The sequence below is a fragment of the Corella eumyota genome, chromosome 6 (genome assembly GCF_963082875.1).
Source record: "Corella eumyota chromosome 6, kaCorEumy4.1, whole genome shotgun sequence".
NCBI classification, from domain to species: domain Eukaryota; kingdom Metazoa; phylum Chordata; class Ascidiacea; order Phlebobranchia; family Corellidae; genus Corella; species Corella eumyota.
In genome coordinates, this window is record NC_137495.1 from 1,288,571 (window position 1) to 1,311,302 (window position 22,732).

The 22,732-nt window shown below is 29.0% G+C and overlaps 2 protein-coding genes across 2 annotated transcripts; both read left to right on the forward strand.

Moving 5' to 3' along the window:
* Positions 1–11,812: 11,812 nt before the first annotated feature.
* Positions 11,813–16,587, forward strand: LOC145755288 (uncharacterized). The gene is made up of 16 exons (XM_082571514.1): positions 11,813–11,889; positions 12,054–12,494; positions 12,623–12,730; positions 12,907–13,011; positions 13,299–13,487; positions 13,770–13,996; positions 14,190–14,360; positions 14,421–14,682; positions 14,756–14,852; positions 14,966–15,106; positions 15,219–15,368; positions 15,446–15,528; positions 15,593–15,689; positions 15,745–15,869; positions 16,002–16,082; positions 16,226–16,587. The coding sequence occupies exons 1-16, from the start codon at positions 11,814–11,816 to the stop codon at positions 16,270–16,272; spliced, it is 2,400 nt and encodes a 799-aa protein (XP_082427640.1). The 5' UTR covers position 11,813; the 3' UTR covers positions 16,273–16,587.
* A 582-nt stretch (positions 16,588–17,169) lies between these two features.
* LOC145755140 (uncharacterized) lies at positions 17,170–22,732 on the forward strand. The gene is made up of 18 exons (XM_082571354.1): positions 17,170–17,250; positions 17,424–17,864; positions 18,012–18,119; positions 18,297–18,401; positions 18,527–18,826; positions 18,984–19,160; positions 19,318–19,506; positions 19,789–20,015; positions 20,209–20,379; positions 20,440–20,674; positions 20,748–20,844; positions 20,958–21,098; positions 21,221–21,370; positions 21,442–21,524; positions 21,588–21,690; positions 21,756–21,868; positions 21,979–22,059; positions 22,213–22,732. Exons 1-18 carry the CDS (start codon positions 17,175–17,177, stop codon positions 22,257–22,259), a joined length of 2,844 nt encoding a protein of 947 aa, XP_082427480.1. The 5' UTR covers positions 17,170–17,174; the 3' UTR covers positions 22,260–22,732.

Here is a 22,732-nt window from a genome sequence, read left to right on the forward strand (position 1 = left end):
CTGTTTTTAGCAGAAGATTGAACTTTCTAGAATAAATTTTCAAGAAAAAAAAGTAAAAAAAATTAGCAAGATAAAAAAAGGATTTGTATAATTATGTAATTAAGTTTAGTTTGTTCATATATAGAAACATTTTTCATTGCAGGAATTTTTACATCGTGATTATATTTTAATTTTTTGAATTCGACGACTTCGTAGTTCAATTAATTTGCTGAATGTATTTTGTAACAATTTGGTTTTATGACGTCATAATAAGAGAGTGTTTCCAAATCGTATTTAAATCTTTCTTCAAAATTTTTTTACGTAAAATCAAGTTTTTTAATATCAGAGCATTCAGGTGCTTTCCCTACATCACAATGACGTCATGCTATGTGACGTATTCGAATAAAAAAAATAAATTTTCATTTCTGTGCCTTCACATCTTACGTACTCAATACACAAAGCAATAACGCTCCACTGCGCCATCTTAAGGTGCATTCTAACATTACGTCATCAAAAATCTAGGGGAATCACCAATATTAGTACCTTTTTGTGATCTATTTTCTCTGTTGTGTTTTGTCGAAAAATGAACAAAATAATAATCAAGTTGTCGCCTTATTTGAACAAGTCGTTTTTGTGACGTCACAATAATAGTTGTGTTTTGATTTAAAAAAGTTTTTTTCTGTTTTTAGAAATTGTTTTAAAAGTAAGAAAACCTTGCAATAGTATGGTGATTAGGTATTTTACTTATTGACTAACAAATGACATAACTGTTCTTAAATTCGGTAAGTTTAATTCCTTCTTGGATAGGAACTAATACCAGAAAAAACCTATTTTTTATTAAACTTGTAAAATGGATTAAGAGTTAGATTTTGTAACAATAATATAGACGTAAAACCTAGTTTAAAAACTGATTTTTTATAGCCAAAAGTCATCTTTTTAATTTTAAACAATGTTAATATTTTAAATATATAGATTTATTTTTAAAATGTGTTGACGTAGTTTCTTTTAACAAGACATAATACAACAAGTCACGACCAAGTGAATTATTATATTTGTATTCTTATGACTTTTTAACAAATTTATTGTAATAATTATCGCAGATATTTTTAAACTTTTTTTGTTCCAAGTTTTTATTTCTTCAAGGTTAATTAAAGTTTGGGATTAGTCAACTTTTGTGTTTAAACGGTCATAATGTCATTTGTTCTTATATGGTCCATAGCTTGTTAAATTTTTTGCTAAGTGAACTTTTGCTTTCGTAAAATACGTAAAGAATTAAACCAAAAAATTCGTCATAAGTAATATTACATTGTTCTGTGTTAAATTTAGAACAAATTGTTTTTAGCAGAAGATTGAACTTTTTAGAATAAATTTTCAAGAAAAGAAAGTAAAAAAAATTAGCAAGATAAAAGTAAGAGATTTGTATAATTATGTAATTAAATTTAGTTTGTTCATATATAGAAATATTTTTCATTGCAGGAATTTTTACATCGTGATTATATTTTAATCTTTTTAAAGACAAGTTTTATTTATTTACTTACATTAATGAAAATGCTTGTTTTCAAATTAATCGGGTTGTATTTGGTGATTTTATTTCTGTGCAAAACAAGCGAAGTTGTCTCACAAGGTAATTTTATTTTTATTGATTTTTAAAGGTAAATAAAGTTGACGTTTTATCGTTTTTAGTAGAATTGTTTAGTTTTAATTTATAACTTAATTATAACTTAAAAGTTTAAATGTTGTTAACTATTTTGTTGTCAATTTTTTTAAATTAATTAATTGGAAAATAAATAATCTAAATAATCTTAAAGACGATCTCATTACATCGAGGATAAATTTAAATAATAGTATTTCTATGTTGTACCAAAATAAAGTCACGTGGAATTCACTTTTTAAGCGCGAAGGATTTTAAATTTTTGAGCTAAGAATCTTGATTTTATTTGTAGCAACCACTATTCAAGACGCTCGGGCTAATATCACGTTCTACAACACAACTTTACTGAACTGGGATGATTCTCAAGCTGCTTGTTTAAGAGACACTGGGGGTAAACTTGTTGAGATTCGGTCCCAACAACGTCAAGATAAAATTAACGAGTTTCTAGAGCAATGGAAACAGTTCGTTGACACAAGTATATTTTCTTGTCCTTGGAATGTTGGTTACTGGACCGGTGGAAAGACAAATAAAAACACACAGTCTTACTACTGGAATGGTGTTCCATACAATAAAGCAACTACTTATAATAACTGGCATCGAGGTGAACCTAATGATGATCCACCCTCCTACTTACATGTTTATCCAATAACAAACTTACCTAATAATGAAGGAATGGGTTTGGGTAAATGGATTGATAATGGAAAGAATCCAGAAATGTATTACATTTGTCAAGGTAATTTTTTTATTTTTTAAAAAATTGTTTAACTTAAATAAAAAATTAACTTTAATATTTTTTTAAACAAGCAAAATTTATTAGAAATTGTTTCTCATTTTTTTATAATTTTTTCAGCATTTTGTGGTTATTCGGATATTTGTTTAAACGGTGGAACTTGTTCTGTTGTTGAGGGAATCCCAATTTGTTCATGTCCAGTTTTCTATTCAGGAAATCGATGTGAAAGTATGTTAACTTATGAACTTATACAAATATGTTAAAGTGTGACATTTTATACACTTAATACAAGTATTTTAAAATAATAAAAATCATGTTTATTTTGTATAAAATGCTAATTACATTTTTAGTTGTAGAAACTTGCGAAAATGTTGATGTTTGTTTAAACGGGGGAGTTTGTACACTTGATGGCAGTAGTAAACCCTTCTGTAATTGTCCAGAAATATTTACTGGTGATCAATGTCAATTTTGTAAGTTCTTTTAATAATATCAGTTAATTTATAATTTTTTTGGGTAAAACATAAAAAAATTATTCGATAAAAAACAAACTCTAATATTAAAAAGCTAATCTTAATAAAATTGAGTTTGAAATTAATTTAGTGAAGTCAACTTATTCACCAACTGACCCAGTTTTTGCAAACACATTTACACTAACTTGCCAAGTAAAAGGTGACCCATCACCCGAAATTTTCTGGTCAATTTCAACTAAAAATGGAATAAAAGAAATAGGAGGGGAAAGTGGTTCTCTTTTTTCGATTACAACTTCCAATATTGGAAATGAAGTGACAAGTAACTTAACTGTAGTGGGTGGTGGTCGTTGTTTGGGTTCCAGCAATATTTCTTGTGTTGGCACCAATGGAGTAGCAAGCAGTCTACCCCATACTTTTAACATTAACCAAGGTTAAATAGATTTTGTAATTTATTTTATAAAAAGGCTTATTTAACAGAGTTATTGTATGATAGCTTTTTTACTTTTTGTTGCAGTTTTTAAGCAACCTTTTTTTATATCATAAAACTTGTTTTTTAGTTTGGTATGTGGCTCTGCAACAAAGTTATTTTATGTTTTCTCAAACTTCTGATGTCAAAAATGCTGACGATGCTTCTGCAACCTGCTCAGAAAATGGTGGAAATCTTGCCACCATTTTAAATTCTGAATTACAGACTTCTCTTAAAAAATGGGCAAAACCTTGGGTAACTGATAGAGGTGAGTATTTATATTGTTACAAGTAGTGTTTTAAAAAGTATTTTAAATGGTTCATTTATTAAAGTAATATTAATAAAGTATTTATTTAAGAAATAATATTGGTTTTACTTTGGAACTAAAAGTTTGAAATTATTTTGTTCTAGCATGGATAGGGTTAAGATGGAAAAATAATGAAATATTGTGGCCAAATAATCAGGTTCTAACTTACACAAATTGGAATCGAGATTTACCATCAAGTTCATATCCTTGTGTGATCATAAGTAGAGTAACAGATTGGAGATGGAGGGTTAAAACTTGTTCTAACACTGCTCAATATATTTGTCAATATCCATGTAAGTATTATTCAACTAACTTTAAAAAATTTTTAGTTAGGTGTCATAATAAAAAATTAAAAACTACTAATGTATTAAACTATTACCTACAATAAACCATAGGCAGTTAAAGTGCTATACTAAAAAGTTTTGCAATTTTGTAAATGATATATATAGCACGTTAGTATGGTTGACAATGAATCATAAAATGCCTTTAGAACCCATAAAAAATGTTTGTGGTATATACTTTTTAAATTTAATTTTTAAAAAGAAATTGAAAATAATAAACACCAAAAACCAGGTTACCATATTTTTTCGTGTGATGTAGAGAGTACTAAGTAGTGTAGTGAATGTATACAAGCTAGTACTTTCTATGTCACCACAAACAGGGCCCTTTTCTTTTTTTAAATAAATTAATTTTTTGTCTGACTTAAAAAGTATAAAAGTAAAATTATTGAAGTTAAAACCATTTTTGTGTTCAGTGACATCAATTTTATAAAATTTGAAGTAAAAAAGAAATTGCTAATATAAAACTTTAAAAATTTTGTTTTCTTCAAATAAGATGAAAATCAACCCTCGATATTAAATTTAACAACTCCAGACTGTGTTGGATTTGATTTCACAAGTTTAACTGTCCAATGGTCACCCTCACCCACTTTGGTTGATGTTGTTCACAGAATTCAACTTTCAAACTCAACTTATTCTACATTCACTGATGTAACTCCCAACAAACTGAATGTTACGACCCAGTTCCAACAACTTGGCACCAATGAGGCTTATAATATTGAGGTTTGATCCCCACTACTTTAACTCTGAGTTATGCTTAAACATTAACTAATTTTAGTATACCAGTTCAATGATATAATAAATTGAAACAGACAATTTTAAACAGGGCTGCAGTATTAAAATAATAGGCATCTATCTTCAACTGTATCGTTGGCCGTCATCTTGTTATTGTTTTACTTTGTTTTATTTTCACAGATTTCAGTGTCACCAAATGAATGTACACGGAGTCTTTCTGTTAGTGATTTAATAAGAACATCTAAAATTCAACAAGAAAGAGTTGACAACGCTGAAGTTAGTTTAATAAATAAAACTTGTTCGGTGACATGGTCTTGGCCTGATAATGATCTTCAACCGAACTACTTTGTGGTAAGATTTTATTGGGAAAATAATGTTATAAAAAGTTATATGAAGAAAACATGCCTGCAATGTTAAGTCTTCGTATATTCATAAAATTAATATTTCCTTTTTGTAAACACAGAAGACAACTTTTTTAAATGGTAAATTTATAAACAGATTGAAGTTACAAAATCACCACTTTTCACAACTTTGGACAATGTTGAAATTGTGACATCAACAATTAAAAGTGAGAATTTTATCCGAAATGTGAAATCAACGGCTCGATCGTTCACCTTTCCTGCTCTCCCCAATCGTCACCACAATATTTCAGTTTATCCTCAAACTTGTTTAGGAGTTGGAAACCCTGTTTTAGCTCTTGGAAGATGTGAGCTACCTCCATCAGCACCTAGTGGTTAGTTTAATCAATGTTTGTTAACTTTATGATGAACCAAAAATTGAATATTAATTAAAAATATATTTTAGTCGCACCAAGCCAGCCAGTAGCGGAAACTGATAATTTAAACAAAAACAAAATTAATGTTCAACTTTCTGCAGTTAATGAAGTGAATGGACCGATCAGGTATAAAATGTTTTTGTAATTTTTTATTTGTTTATCAGGTATTTAATACACTTTAAATTTTTAAGGTAGTATATTCGATTTGTGCTTCTTAAAAAAAGATTGTCCTTTTTTTTCTATAGTTGTTACATGGTAGTGGTAAGATGTGAATGTGAAGAGAATTCAACAAAATTGAATGAAAATATTTCTCTGGATGATATTTTAACAGCAACAGATTCAACTAACAATGAAAATCAAGCCTATTTTGCTCTTGTATTAAAAAGGTAGAAGTTAATATTCTTTCCAAAATAATATGATTTAATAAAAACAATATTGTAAACTAAATTGAGAGCTCTGACATTCTAATAACATGATGTTAGTCATAATTTATATTTAAATGTATCAGTGTTAAAGACAAACAAACAATCACACTGGGAGATGAAAGAATTACAACTTGTGATATTACTAAACACACAAGTAAAAGATCGATCGTAAATCCAAGGAATTCTGTGTTTGTTGCTGACAACAGAAAACTTATTGCAGGCAAAACATACAGGTGTGTGCTCACAAACTGTGTCAACTAGTAAAAAATAACCCAAAACATTAGTTTTTAACCGAGTTTAATATTTTTGTAATACTTTCTAGCATGTTTGTTATTGTGACAACTCCTTTACAAAATGGATCAATATCTGTTCTGCAAAGCCAAGCTACCCAATTTACTAAAGAAGGTTTGTTAGAGCTTTGAAAAATTTTTTATGATACATTATGCTTTATTATTTTATCTTTTTTAGGCCTTACACCAGAGTCAAGCAATGTTGGTTTAATTGTTGGAATTGTTGTCGGGGTAGTTTTTTTGATCATTCTTACCACAATTCTTGTCTTTTTGTACAAAAGGTAAACTAACATACGTACTATTAAGTACTTTGAACCAGATCTTAAATAAAAACTATTTTTTTAAGACACAAAACTCAAATCAAGCAGAACAATGATCAATCTTTTCCATCCAGAGGTACTGGTACCAATCCCGGCGAAGGTCAATATGCAAATGTTAATCAAAACAGAGTTTTTGAAGATATTAGTTTAAATATACCTATTAAAGTTTAATTTTAAGACAAAAAAATTGTTTAAAATTTGGGTTTTTAGTACATTTTGTTAATATGTTTATAAATTTACGTTTTGCAGAAAGATTGACACCCAGAGGTACTGGGTTTAATCCTAGGGATGGTGAATATTTGAATCCCATTCAAAACAGAGTTTACGAAGGTATATTCGTTTAAATATAGCTAATGTTGTTTAATTTTTAAACAAAAAAATAGACTAAGATTTGACTTTTTAGTACTTTTTGGTAATATATTTTTAACTTATGTTTTAAACTTTATAAATTTAAGTTTCTAATTGTTAAATTTTATGTTTTAGAGATTTCAAAACCTGATGAAAATTATATAGATTTCAATAGGAAATAGAAAAAAAATATTGTGACCTCTCTACACGTTTTAAACTTCAATCATTTGATAAAAATGTACCTTACTACCAGCAGTTTATTAAATATAAAACGAAATTGCAAAAAAAGGGTTAAACAATGTAAAAACAAATGTTATATGGTTTAAACTCCTTCTTTTTGTTGTTTTTTTTCTATATATAATATTTTTAAACTTTATTTAACTTGATTGATCGTCCCACAAGCTAAATTTAAATTGTTTTGTCAAATTGTTAATCCCTACGGTCTGCATTTAAATTGTCATAATAAGGTTGCAACTCTCAACTGATATTTGCCTACGATAATTTAAGTGGAAATACATATATATATATATATAACATCCACTAATTTTTATTATAAAGTTTACCATTTTGGGTAAACCCTTTAAATTTGTTTTCTAAATAAGTTTGAAAATTTTAAGTTAGAATAGTTGTATTTACAGTTTTTATTGAACTTTGCTTCTATTCCTCTTCGTTTAAACTTGTTTGTTTCAACAGAAATTAGTGATTTTGTAAGTTAAATTTTATATGAAATATTTCATTTGTATATCTAGGTTTTAAATCTTACATTGTATATCATTAAAATTGGTTATTTTCAGTTAGAGGGGTTTATTTACAAATCATTTACAATTAAATATTAAATCTTGAATTATTTAAACTTAAAAAATAATTATTTAGAAATTTTTTTATTTTCTTTACAAATAAATATTTACATAAAACTATAGATTCTATACAAATATAAATATATGGCACTTTATACAATATTCAACAAACACTATTTAATAATACTTAGTAGCAATAATTCACAGTTGTTGATTCAGCATATAAAAAACAAGTTGTCGACTGCGTATTACAATTATGCATTTGTGATAAGGCCTTTTCTTGAGATAATAAATTTGTCCATTTAGGTCAATGTTTTTTCTACACTAAACTAGAACGTTTCTTTTTATTTGATTGCTTTGGAGGTGATAATGACATTTCCTTAAACGTTGGTTGTGACTGTGGCCTTGGCGGGGGTGAATGCTCGCTTTCCCGGGTAAATTTTCCACCACGTCCCGGGGTCAACTCGACGAAGGACGACTTGACCATGCTTGGAGGCGTGGTCGCTAGATGCGTGGGGTCGTATTCGATGGACATCTCGGACCCGGTCGTTTCGTCCACTGTTTCATCGCTTCCAGTTACTACAAACACGGGAAGTTTTCCCCGTTGTTTTCTGTTAAAAATTAAGAAGTAAAACTTTAGGTTCAAAAAATAATTATTTTCTTTTTGGCAAAAATTTTACCTAACGATTTAAATAGCAAATCGTTAGAAAAATGCGTAAAAATTTGACGCGTAACTTATACCCATAAACTACTCAAATTAAAGTTTAATTTCACCTCGTGATGAAGAAGGGGAAGGGAGGGATGGACTGCTTGGTGGGCTCGGTAGATTGATTGATTTTTCCAGGCTTGGTTCCTCGTTTTCCGGCGATGGTATTCCCGATGTTCTAATAAAAAAACACAAGGTATGTAAGTTTAGCGTTAAAAAAATATCAACGTAAATTTTTACCTTCTTCCTGATAGTTGATCTTCTTGAATGTAATCACTCGAGTAGAACACCTCTTCTTCTTCTTCTCTCTTGTTTTTATGTTCTCTCTCTTCGCCCGAACTTTCGTCAAAACTAACTCGAGTAACGGCCAGAGATCGTTGACTCTTTTTGTTACCGCTAGATGATGCTGCAGCGCCGCTTTCCGTGAATTCATCACTCACAAAGGTTAGAGTCGGCGAAGTGGGGGCGGTATCATTTCGGGGGGTTTTCTTTGTGGAGTTTCGTTTGTTTTTGGAAAATCCCCCAAACGACGAAGATCTAAATATATTTATATGCAATTAACAATCAGATAACATTCAAGGGTACTAATTAAGCTAATTACGAACCTAGATTTGGGCGATAAAGAGGTCGATCTTTTTGATTTTGCGGTCGGGAACAATGAAATAGAATTTCCATGCCCCAGTTGCCCTGGCGAAGATTCGAACCCTGACCTACCGGTCCAAATACTGTCTCCATCTGTGCTTGGTGCGTACAGAAATGACATTCTATCGGGTTCTTGTTTGCTATTGAATCGCAGAATAACAATTTCGTTACAAATCTTTTCTATTAGCTGTATTTTACCAGGCTCACTATTTTGTACGCAACAACTTACAGTACGTAATTATCCTTAATATCAGAGATTCTTTAAGACTACGTAAATTTAAAACAATGAGTAAAGTTAGTATGGGGAAGGAAGATTTAAATGAATTTGACCATAGTTCTGTTGCTTGTTTAACAAAACCAGGTGCAAATTATCCTCTAGATTACCTACTTTAGGGCGAAAAAGGGGGCTAAAATTAATACCTATGGTTCTGTCATGACCGGGATCAAAAGAGGGCACTGGAAAAGGAAACGGGAGGAGTCGGAAACAAAAGAAGTTTTAAATGGTATACGTTTACTGTAAGCCTATATTAAATAAGCCTATATTACTTGTTATTGTCCCCGTGGCTTCCCCTTCTTAACTTTTTCATGAAAGAAGTTATTTTACTTTTATCCGACTTTTTCTGCATGGACTCCATCTCTCGCGCCATCGCGTGGATAATTTGTTTTTTCTTACTCAAATCTCGCTCCAAATCAATGATCTAAAAATAATTTCAAATACGATAAACTTGTTAACATATGACGTCACAGTAAATCATGATTACGTCATTTTTTCAGTGAAACAGTTTTGGATTTTTTGGCAAATTTTAATCTTTGTTTTTTAAGTTATTAAATAATATTCGAATCTAAAATTGTTTCAAAGAGTTTTTATTTATTTTAAAATAACACAATAAATTTTTCCTGGTTAAAAGTGATAAAAAAGTGTTTACTTTTAAGTTTTAAGTGCCTACCTGCTGAACTTTTTCAGCGTTACTATGTTGCAGGTGAATATTTTTAACTTCGTTTCTTTGTTTTGATCCTTTCGAGTTGATCTGCAATTCCTGAATTGAAATGACGTCATTAAAAGTAAACTGACGTAATGTTAATGATAAATTAAAATCACGTCATTAAAAAGAAAACTGACGTAATGTTACTACTGAATTATAAAGACGTCATATAGAGTTAACTGACGTCATGTTACTACTGATCTAAAATGTTGTCATTAAAAAGAAAACTGACGTAATGTTAATGATAAATTAGAGTGACGTCATTAAAATGAAACTGACGTAATGTTAATGATAAATTAAAATGACGTCATTAAAAAGAAAATGACGTCATGTTATTATTAAACATTTTTACTTAAAGTAAAGTTTGCCTACAAAGTAAATTGTATTTTAGATGCTATTCTAAGTTTAAACAACCCCATACTTTCATGTCTTCTCTCAGTTTAGTAGCCTCATGCTCAGCCGTATTCCGTTGCTCCTGTAACAACTGGTTCTTATCTCTTAGCAACTCGATTTCTCGCTGTAGCGAATTGATTCGATTTTCCAACCAATTATTTCGTTCGCACACCGCGTTGTATTGCTTCTCTAATTCTCTGTGTGACGTCATAAATAGGTTATAGCGACGTCATAAATAGGTTATAGCGACGTCATAAATAGTTTATAGCGACGTCATTAAAATTAAAGAATTGGTATGTTATAAAGGTGAATATTTAAATCCCATTCAAAACAGAGTTTACGAAGGTATTCGTTTAAATATAGCTAATGTTGTTTAATTTTAAATAAATATAGCTAATGTTGTTTAATTTTTTCACAAAAATAACCACTCAGTTACAAATAAGGTGACCAATTCATGACAAATCACACAATGACTTTGTACCAGATTCTAATAAAAATTCTTATTTCTGTGCCTTTAACATCTTTCGTACTCAGTACACAAAACATAACACTCTATCCTAATAGTAAGGTGCATTCTAACATAAAAAATCTGGAGGAATCACCAATATTAGTACCTTTTTGTGATCTATTTTCTCTGTTGTGTTTTGTTGAAATAACGAACAAAACATTAATCAAGTTGTCGCCTTATATGAACAAGTTTTTTTAAGTTAAAAATGAAATAAAAGATAGGTTTTTAATTGTGACAAAGATAGGAAATAAAAGCTTATTTTTTATCCCTTTTTAAAGTGTTTTAAACTTGTTCATTTATTTTTAAAATGCGTTTTGTCCTTTTAACTTAACAAAACAAACCAAAAAATGACAACCTTATGTATACTGTTAATAATTATTTTTAATTTAATAATAATTGTAGATACTGTTCAAAAGTTTTTTATTCTTGTTACTAAGCAAAAGAAGTCATACTTTATCATTTCTTTAAGGGTAATCAAAGTAAGGATTAGTCAACTTTTGTGTTTAAATCAGTTATGATTTCATCCATTACTACATTGGATTACTAAGTTGCATTTTTTACACAATAAACTTTTGTATGCAAAGAATAAAACAAAAGAAATTTAGCATTAGTAATATCACATTGTATTGTGTTAAATTTAAAACAAACTGCCATTAAAAGGAAAACAAACTTCCTTAGATTGTAGGCAAATAATAAGAAAGTATATACGCTTTGTATGTGAACAATAAGGAAGTATATACGCTTTGTGTGTTCAGTTAAATAGGCTTAGTTTTTTAAACCAAGAGGCTCTGGGTCTTTTTTCTTAGTCTTAACCTTAAATTTTATTAAATTTGGTCGTGTAGTGAGTCTGCAATCTTAGTTTAAAACTTTGTAACAAAAAGGAGTTTGTTGTCACTCTAGTTAATCATGACGTGCAATTAAATTACACAACGACATTTTAGAAAATAAATATGTTTGTTTTTAAATTAATTGGGTTGTATTTGGTGATTTTATTTCTGTGCAAAACAAGCGAAGTTGTTTCACAAGGTAATGTTATTTTTAAAGTTAAATAAAGTTGAAGTCATCGAGGATAAATATATATTTAAATAATAGTATTTCTATGTTGTACCAAAACAAAGTCACGTGGAATTTACTTTTTGGTCGCAAAAAATTTAAAATTTTTTAGCTAAAAATCTTGATTTTATTTGTAGCTACCACTATCCATGACGCTGGGGCCAATATCACGTTCTACAACACAACTTTACTGAACTGGGATGATGCCCAAGCAGCTTGTTTAAGAGACACCGGGGGTAAACTTGTTGAGATTTGGTCCAAACAACGTCAGGATAAAATTAACGAGTTTCTAGAGCAATGGAAACAGTTTGTTGACACAAGTATATTTTCTGGTCTTTGGAATGTTGGTTATTGGGCAGGTGGAAAGACAGATAGAGATGCAAATACTTATTTTTGGAATGGTGTCCAATACAATCAAGCAAACAGTTATAATAACTGGCGCCCAGGTGAACCTAATGACTCTCCACCCTCCTACTTACAAGTTTATCCAATAACAATCTTTCCTGATAATCTAGGAGTGGGTTTGGGTAAATGGCTTGATAATGGAAGGCTTCAAGAAATGTATTACATTTGTCAAGGTAATTTTTCAACTTTTTAAGATAGATAAAAATTGTTTAACTTAAATAAAAAAATTAACTTTAATGTTTTTTTAAACTAGCAAAATCTATTAAAAATTGTTTTTAATTTTTTTTAAATATTTTTTTAGCATCTTGTAGTGATTCAGATATTTGTTTAAATGGTGGAACTTGTTCTGTTGTTAATGGAATCCCAGTCTGTTCATGTCCACTTTTCTATTCAGGAAATCGATGTGAAAGTGAGTTAACTGAATACCTAATTAAATCCTGTAAGATGTGAACTTAAGTCAATTTTTAAACCTATAAAGTTTTTATAATATTTTTTTTAACAAAAGTATGTTGCCTTGTAAAAAAATGTGTTTGCTTTGTATATTTAGCTTCTATCAATCAATTTATGATAAAATTTTGTTTCTAGAATCTTGCGATGTTTGTTTAAATGGGGGAGTTTGTACACTTGATGGCAGTGGTAGACCCTTCTGTAATTGTCCAGAATTATTTACTGGTGATCAATGTCAATTTTGTAAGTTCTTTTATTAATATCAGTTAATTTATAATTTTTTTGGTAAAAAAATTAAAATCACACAATAATAATGACAAACTTTTAAAAACTAATCTTCAATAAATTAGAGTTTAAATTTCTTTTAGTAAAGTCAACTTATTCACCAACTGACCCAGTTTTTGCAAACACATTTACACTAACTTGCCAAGTTAACGGTGACCCATTACCAACAATTTCATGGTCAATCTCAAATGGCAATGAAACTTAGTTTTACTTTGAAACTAAAGTTTAAAATTATTTTGTTCTAGCATGGATAGGGTTAAGATTGAAAAATAGTCAGATATTGTGGCCAAATAATCAGGCTCTAACTTACACTAATTGGAATCGAGATATACCATCAAGTTCATATCCTTGTGTGATTATGAGTAGAGTAACAGATTGGAGATGGAGGGTTACTAACTGTTCTAACACTGCTCAATATATTTGTCAATATAAGTGTAAGTTAAAAAGGAATAACATTTAATATATTGTTCTAATTTATTAAGGCATATTATATTTTAAAGACAAAACTTTTTTATTGTTATTAAACCAAGCACATGAATTCAATTAATATCAATAGAAGCACAGCAATACAATGGTAAACAATGGCTAATGTTTTTAAATAAAAAACAACTGTTTTCTAAAAGCAACCATTTTATTGAAAAATTGTAAAAATTCTAACTTTCTCGACGAGTGTTTAGTCAAAAATTAGTGTGTTAAGTAAGTATTTTAATTCACAGACGCAGACCAGCCCTCTATATTAAGTTTAACAACTCCAGACTGTGTTGGATTTGGTTTCACAAGTTTAACTGTCCAATGGTCACCCTCACCCATTTTGGTTGATGTTGTTCACAGAATTCAACTTTCAAACTCAACTTACTCTACATTCACTGATGTAACTCCCAACAAACTGAATGTTTCGACTCAGTTCCAACAACTTGGCACCAATGAGGCTTATACTATTGAGGTTTAATCCCCACTACTTTAACTCTGAGTTATGCTTAAACATTAACTAATTTAAGTATACCAGGTCAATGATATAATAAATTGAAACAGACAATTTTAAACAGGGCTGCAGTATTAAAATAATATACACAAATATTTGACTGTACTGTTGGCTGTCATCTTGTTGTTGTTTAACTTTGTTTTATTTTTTACAGATTTCAGTGTCACCAAATGAATGCACAAAGAGTCTTTCTGTTAGTGATTTAATAAGAACATCTAAAATTCAACCAGAAAAAGTTGACAACGCTGAAGTTAGTTTAATAAATGAAACTTGTTTGGTGACATGGTCCTGGTCTGATAATGATCTTCTTCCTAACTACTTTGTGGTGAGATTTAAAAATAGCTAAAGCTAAAACTTCTTTATTCTAACTTATATAACTTAACAGATTAAAGTTACAAAATCACCAGTTTCAACATCTTCGAACAATGTTGAAATTGTGACATCAACAATTAAAAGTGAGAGTTTTATCCGAAATGTAACATCAACAACTCGATCATTCACCTTTTCTGCTCTCCCCAATCGTCGCCACAACATTTCGGTTTATCCTCAAACTTGGGAGTCGGAAACTCTGGGAGTCGGAAACTTAGGAGTCGGAAACTCTGTATTTGCTCTCGGAAGATGTGAGCTACCTCCATCAGCACCTAGTGGTCAGTTTAATCATTGTTTATTAACTTTATGATGAACCAAAAAATTGAATATTAACTAAAAAATATATTTTAGTTGCACCAAGCCAGCCTGTAGTGGAAACTGATAATTTAAATGAAAACACAATTAATGTTCAACTTTCTGCAGTTAATGAAGTAAATGGATCAATAAGGTTTGTAATATTAAGGGTATTCCCCTAAACAAGGTACTACCCCATTTGTTTTTTTAATGTAGTAAAATATCTTAACTTATTTTGTAAAATGTTTTACTTAATATTTTTTATAGTTGTTACATGGTAGTGGTAAGATGTGAAAGTGAAGAGAATTCAACAAAATTGAATGAAAATATTTCTCTGGATGATATTTTAGCAGCAACAGTTTTAACTAACAATGAAAATCAAGCCTATTTTGCTCTTGTATTAAAAAGGTACAAGTTAAAATGTAATAGGATTTAATAAAAACAATATTGTAAACAAAATTAAGAGCTTTGACATTCTAATAACATGATGTTGATTCTAATTTATATTTAAATGTATCAGTGTTAAAGACAAACAAACAATCACACTGGGAGATGAAAGAATTACAACTTGTGATATTACTAAACACACAAGTAAAAGATCCATCGCTAATCCAAAGAATTCTGTGTTTGTTGCAAACAACAAAAAACTTATTGCAGGCAAAACATATAGGTTTGTGTCAATTAGTAGAAAATACCCCAAAAACATCAGTTTTTAATAGATTTTAATATTTTTGTAATACTTTCTAGCATGTTTGTTATTGTGACAACTCCTTTACAAAATGGATCAATATCTGTTCTGCAAAGCCAAGCTACCCAATTTACTAAAAAAGGTTGGTTGAAAGAACTTATCTACATTATATGATACATTTTGCTTTATTATTTTGTCTTTTTTAGCCTTCGCATTCATAACAATTGTCTTAATTACTGGAATTGTTGTTCTGGCGGTTTTTGTGATCATTCTTTCCATAGTTCTTGGCTTTTTGTGCAAAAGGTAAACTAACCTACCAAGTAAGTGTTTCAGATTTAACAAAAACTATTTTTTTAAGACACAAAACTCAAAATAAGAAGATAACTAATCAATCTTTTGCTGGAAGATTGACACCCAGAGGTATTCAGTTTAATCCTGGCGAAGGTGAATATTTAAATCCCATTCAAAACAGAGTTTTCGAAGGTATTTTTAAATAGCCTATACTTGATAATAGTTAATTTTAAGACAAAAAATGTCTAAGATTTGGGTTTTTGGTACATTTTGTTAATATACTTTAGACTCATGTTTAAAAGTTTATAAATTTACGTTTTGCAGAAAGATTAACACCTAGAGGTACTGGGTTCAATCCCAGTGAAGGTGAATATTTAAATCCCATTCAAAACAGAGTTTACGAAGGTATATTCGTTTAAATATAACTAATGTTGTTTAATTTTTAAACAAAAAAATAGGCTAAGATTTAAGTTTTTAGTATTTTTTGTTAATATATTTTCAACTTATGTTTTAAACTTTATTTTTAAATGTTTAATTTTATGTTTTAGAGATTTTAAACCGTGATGGAATTTATATAGATTTTAATAGGGAATAGAAAAAATATATTGTGACCTTTTTACAAGATTGAAAATTCAATCATTTGATAAAAACATACCATACTACCAGCATTTTATTAAATATAAAACAAAAAACATAAAAAGGTGTGGTTGGAACTTTTACTTAGTATTTGTTTTTATATATATATATAAAATCTTTTTTTAAGCTTTTAAACTGCCCACATAAATACCCACTCTGTTACAAAAAAGGTGACCAAGCCATGACAAATCAAATAATGACATCACACAATGACTTTGTGACGTATTCTAATAAAAAAAAAATTCTTATTCCTGTGCCTTTAACATCTTTCGTACTCAATACACAAAACATAACACTTGTCAAAACTTTTAATAACTATTTTTAATTTAGATACTAATTGCAGATACTGTTTAAAAGTTTTTTTATTCTTGTTACCACGCAAAAGAAGTCATACTTTATCATTTCTTTAAGGTCAATCAAAGTAAGGATTAGTCAACTTTTGTGTTTAAAACAGTTATGATTTCATCCATTACTATATTGGGTTACTTAGTTGCATTTTTTACACAGTAAACTTTTGTATGCAAAGAATAAAACAAAAGAAATTTAGCATCAGTAATATTACATTGTATTGTGTTAAATTTAAAACAAACTGCCATTAAAAGGAAAATAAACTTCCTTAGATTGTAGGCAAATAATAAGAATATATATACGCTTTGTATGTTCAGTTAAATAGGCTTAGTTTTTTAAACTGGGGGGCCCTGGGTCTTTTTTCTTAATTTTAACCTTAAATTTTATTAATTTTGGTCGTGTAGTGAGTCTGCAATCTTAGTTTAAAACTTTGTTACAAAAAATAGTTTGTCGTCACTCTAGTTAATTATGACGTGACAATTAAATTACACAACGACATTTTAGAAAATAAATATGTTAGTTTTTAAATTAATCGGGTTGTTTTCGGTGATTTTATTTCTGTGCAAAACAAGCGAAGTTGTTTCACAAGGTAATGTTATTTTCATTGATTTTTAAAGTTAAATTAAGTTGAAGTTATCGAGGATAAATATATATTTAAATAACAGTATTTCTATGTTGTACCAAAACAAAGTCACGTGGAATTCACTTTTTGGTCGCAAAAAATTTAAATTTTTTAGCTAAAAATCTTGATTTTATTTGTAGCTACCACTATCCAGGATGCTGGAGCTAATATTACGTTCTACAACTCAACTTTACTAAACTGGGATGATTCTCAAGCAGCTTGTTTAAGAGACACCGGGGGTAAACTTGTTGAGATTCGATCTCAAGAACGTCAGGATAAAATTAACGAGTTTCTAGAGGAATGGAAACAGTTTGTTGACACAAGTATATTTTCTAATCTTTGGAGTGTTGCTTATTGGACTGGTGGAAAGACAAATAAATATACAAATGTTTTATTTTGGAATGGTGTTGAATACAATCGAGCAACTAGTTATAATAACTGGCACTCAGGTGACCCTAATGACCAGCCACCCTCCTACTTACAAGTTTATCCAATAACAATGCTTCCTGATAATTATGGAGTGGGTTTGGGTAAATGGATTGATAATGGAAAGAATCAAAAAATGTATTACATTTGTCAAGGTAATTTTTCAACTTTTTAAGATAGATAGAAACTGTTTAACTTAAATAAAAAAATTAACTTTAATGTTTTTTTAAACTAGCAAAATTTATTAAAAATTGTTTTTAATTTTTTTAAATACATAAACATTTTTTTATAAATTTTTTTAGCATCTTGTAGTGATTCAGATATTTGTTTAAATGGTGGAACTTGTTCTGTTGTTGATGGAATCCCGATTTGTTCATGTACACTTTTCTATTTAGGAAATCGATGTGAAAGTGAGTTAACTGAATACCTAATTAAATCCTGTAAGATGTGAACATAAGTCAATTTTTAAACCTATTTAAAAATTTTTTTCTTATTTAAAAAAAAACGAAAGTATGTTGCCTTGTAAAAAAATGTGTTTGCTTTGCATATTTAGCTTCTATCAATTTATGATAAAATTTTATTTCTAGAATCTTGCGATGTTTGTTTGAATGGGGGAGTTTGTACACTTGATGGCAGTGGTAGACCCTTCTGTAATTGTCCAGAATTATTTACTGGTGATCAATGTCAATTTTGTAAGTTCTTTTATTAATATCAGTTAATTTATAATTTTTTGGGTAAAAAAATTAAAATCACACAATAATAATGATAAACTTTTAAAAACTAATCTTCAATAAATTAGAGTTTAAATTTCTTTTAGTAAAGTCAACTTATTCACCAACTGACCCAGTTTTTGCAAACACATTTACACTAACTTGCCAAGTTAACGGTGACCCTTTACCAACAATTTCATGGTCAATTTCAACTGACAATGAAACTCAAAAAATAGGAGGGGAAAGTGGTTCTCTATTTATGATTACAACTTCAAATATTGAAAATGAAGTGACGAGTAACTTAACTGTAGTGGGTGGTGGTCGTTGTTTGGGTTCTAGAAATATTTCTTGTATTGGGAACAATGCAGTAGCAAGCAGTCTACCCCATACTTTTAACATCAACCAAGGTTTAATAGATTTTGTAATTTATATTGTATATAGTTGTTGTTTTTAATGTAAGAAGGCTTACTTAACACCCTTATTGTGGGATAGCTTTGGCACTCTGTCACATTTATGCTACAAATAGTAAGGTTCATCTTAATTAATATTGAACTTGTTTTTTAGTTTGGTATGTGACTCTTCAACAAAGTTATTTTATGTTTTCCAAAAATTTTGATTTAAAAAATGCTGACGATGCTTCCTCAACCTGCTCAGAAAATGGTGGAAATCTTGCCACCATTTTAAATTCTGAAATACAAACTTCTCTTGAAAAATGGGCAGAACCTTGGGTAACTGATAAAGGTGAGTATTTAGATTGTTACAATAAGTGTTTTAAAAAAAAATTTTAAAAGGTTCATTAATTAAAATAATATTAATGAAACATTTATTTAGAAAGTATTTACTTAAAAAAGAATATTATTTTTATTTGAAACTAAAGTTTAAAATTATTTTGTTCTAGCATGGATAGGGTTAAGATTGAAAAATAATGAGATATTGTGGCCAAATAATCAGGCTCTAACTTACACCAATTGGAATCGAGATATACCATCAAGTTCATATCCTTGTGTGATTATAAGTAAAGTTACAGAATGGAGATGGAAGGTTACTGGCTGTTTTGAAACTGCTCAATATATTTGTCAATATAAGTGTAAGTTAAAAATGAATAACATTTAATATATTGTTCTAATTTAATAAGGCATATTATATTTTAAAGACAAAACTTTTTTAATGTTTTTAAACTAAGCACATGAATTTAATTAATATCAATAGAAGCACAGCAATGCAATGGTAAATAATGCCCAATGTTTTTAAATAAAAAACAACTGTTTTCTAAAAGCAACCATTTTATTGAAAAATGGTAAAAATTCTAACTTTCTCGACGAGTGTTTAGTCAAAAATTAGTGTGTTAAGTAAGTATTTTAATTCACAGACGCAGACCAGCTCTCTATATTAAGTTTAACAACTCCAGACTGTGTTGGATTTGGTTTCACAAATTTAACTGTCCAATGGTCACCCTCACCCACTTTGGTTAATGTTGTTCACAGAATTCAACTTTCAAACTCAACTTATTCTACATTCACTGATGTAACTCCCAACAAACTGAATGTTTCGACTCAGTTCCAACAACTTGGCACCAATGAGGCTTATAATATTGAGGTTTGATCCCCACTGCTTTAACTCTGAGTTATGCTTAAACATTAACTAATTTTAGTAAACCAGTTCAATGATATAATAAATTGAACCAGACAATTTTAAACAGGTCTGCAATATTAAAATAATAGACACAAATATTTGACTGTACTGTTGGCTGTCATCTTGTTGTTGTTTAACTTTGTTTTATTTTTTACAGATTTCAGTGTCTCCAAATGAATGTACAAAGAGTCTTTCTGTTAGTGATTTAATAAGAACATCTAAAATTCAACCAGAAAAAGTTGACAACGCTGAAGTTAGTTTAATAAATGAAACTTGTTTGGTGACATGGTCCTGGTCTGATAATGATCTTCTTCCTAACTACTTTGTGGTGAGATTTAAAAATAGCTAAAGCTAAAACTTCTTTATTCTAACTTATATAACTTAACAGATTAAAGTTACAAAATCACCAGTTTCAACATCTTCGAACAATGTTGAAATTGTGACATCAACAATTAAAAGTGAGAGTTTTATCCGAAATGTAACATCAACAACTCGATCATTCACCTTTTCTGCTCTCCCCAATCGTCGCCACAACATTTCGGTTTATCCTCAAACTTGTTTAGGAGTCGGAAACTCTGTATTTGCTCTCGGAAGATGTGAGCTACCTCCATCAGCAACTAGTGGTCAGTTTAATCATTGTTTATTAACTTTATGATGAACCAAAAAATTGAATATTAACTAAAAAATATATTTTAGTTGCACCAAGCCAGCCTGTAGTGGAAACTGATAATTTAAATGAAAACACAATTAATGTTCAACTTTCTGCAGTTAATGAAGTAAATGGATCAATAAGGTTTGTAATATTAAGGGTATTCCCCTAAACAAGGTACTACCCCATTTGTTTTTTTAATGTAGTAAAATATCTTAACTTATTTTGTAAAATGTTTTACTTAATATTTTTTATAGTTGTTACATGGTAGTGGTAAGATGTGAAAGTGAAGAGAATTCAACAAAATTGAATGAAAATATTTCTCTGGATGATATTTTAATAGCAACAGATTTAACTAACAATGAAAACCAAGCCTATTTTGCTCTTGTATTAAAAAGGTACAAGTTAAAATCTTTTCCAAAATGATATGATTTAAAAAAAATAATGTTGTAAACTAAATTAAAAGCTCTGACATTCTAATAACATGATGTTGATTCTAATTTATATTTAAATGTATCAGTGTTGAAGACAAACAAACAATCACACTGGGAGATGAAAGAATTACAACTTGTGATATTACTAAACACACAAGTAAAAGATCCATCGCTAATCCAAGGAATTCTGTTATTGTTGCTGTCAACAGAAAACTTATTGCAGGCAAAACATACAGGTGTGTACTTACAAAATAACCCAAAAACATCAGTTTTTAACAGGTTTTAATATTTTTGTAATACTTTCTAGCATGTTTGGTATTGTGACAACTCCTTTACAAAATGGATCAATATTTGTTCTGCAAAGCCAAGCTACCCAATTTACTAAAAAAGGTTTGTTAGAGCTGTGTAAATTTTTTTATGATACATTGTGCTTTATTATTTTATCTTTTTTAGGCCTTACACCAGAGTCAAGCAATGTTGGTTTAATTGTTGGAATTGTTGTCGGGGTAGTTTTTTTGATCATTCTTACCACAATTCTTGTCTTTTTGTACAAAAGGTAAACTAACAAACCAACTATTAAGTACTTTAAACCAGATTTTAAATAAAAACTATTTTTTCAAGACACAAAACTCAAATCAAGCAGAACAATGATCGATCTTTTCCATCCAGAGGTACTGGTAACAATCCCGGCGAAGGTCAATATGCAAATGTTAATCAAAACAGAGTTTTTGAAGGTATTAGTTTAAATATACCTATTGAAGTTTAATTTTAAGACAAAAAAATTGTTAAAAATTTGGGTTTTTAGTACATTTTGTTAATATGTTTATAAATTTACGTTTTGCAGAAAGATCGGCACCCAGAGGTACTGGGTTTAATTCTAGCGAAGGTGAATATTTAAATTCCATTCAAAACAGAGTTTACGAAGGTATATCCGTTTAAATATAACTAATGTTGTTTAATTTTTAAACAAAAAAATAGACTAAGATTTGACTTTTTAGTACTTTTTGTTAATATATTCTTAACTTATGTTTTAAACTTTAGAAATTTTAGTTTCTAATTGTTAAATTTTATGTTTTAGAGATTTCAAAACCTGAGGAAAATTATATAGATTTCAATGTAGAATAGAAAAAAAATACTCTAAAATTTTACAAGTTTTAAAATTCAATAATGTTGTAAAAACATACCATACTACCAGCAGTTTATTAAATATAAAACGAAATTACAAAAAGGGTTAAACAATGTATCTGCAAATGTGATATGGTTTAAACTCCTTCTTTTTGTTGTTTTTTTATATATATATATAATCTTTTTAAACTTTATTTAACTTGATTAATCGTCCCACAAGCTAAATTTAAATTGTCTTGTCAAATTGTAAATCCCTACGGTCTGCATTTAAATTGTCATAATAAGGTTGCAACTCTCAACTGATATTTGCCTACGATAATTTAAGTGGAAATACATATATATGTAACATTCACTAATTTTTATTATAAAGTTTACCATTTTGGGTAAACCCTTTAAATTTGTTTTCTAAATAAGTTTGAAAATTTTAAGTTAGAATGATTGTATTTACAGTTTTTATTGAACTTTGCTTCTAT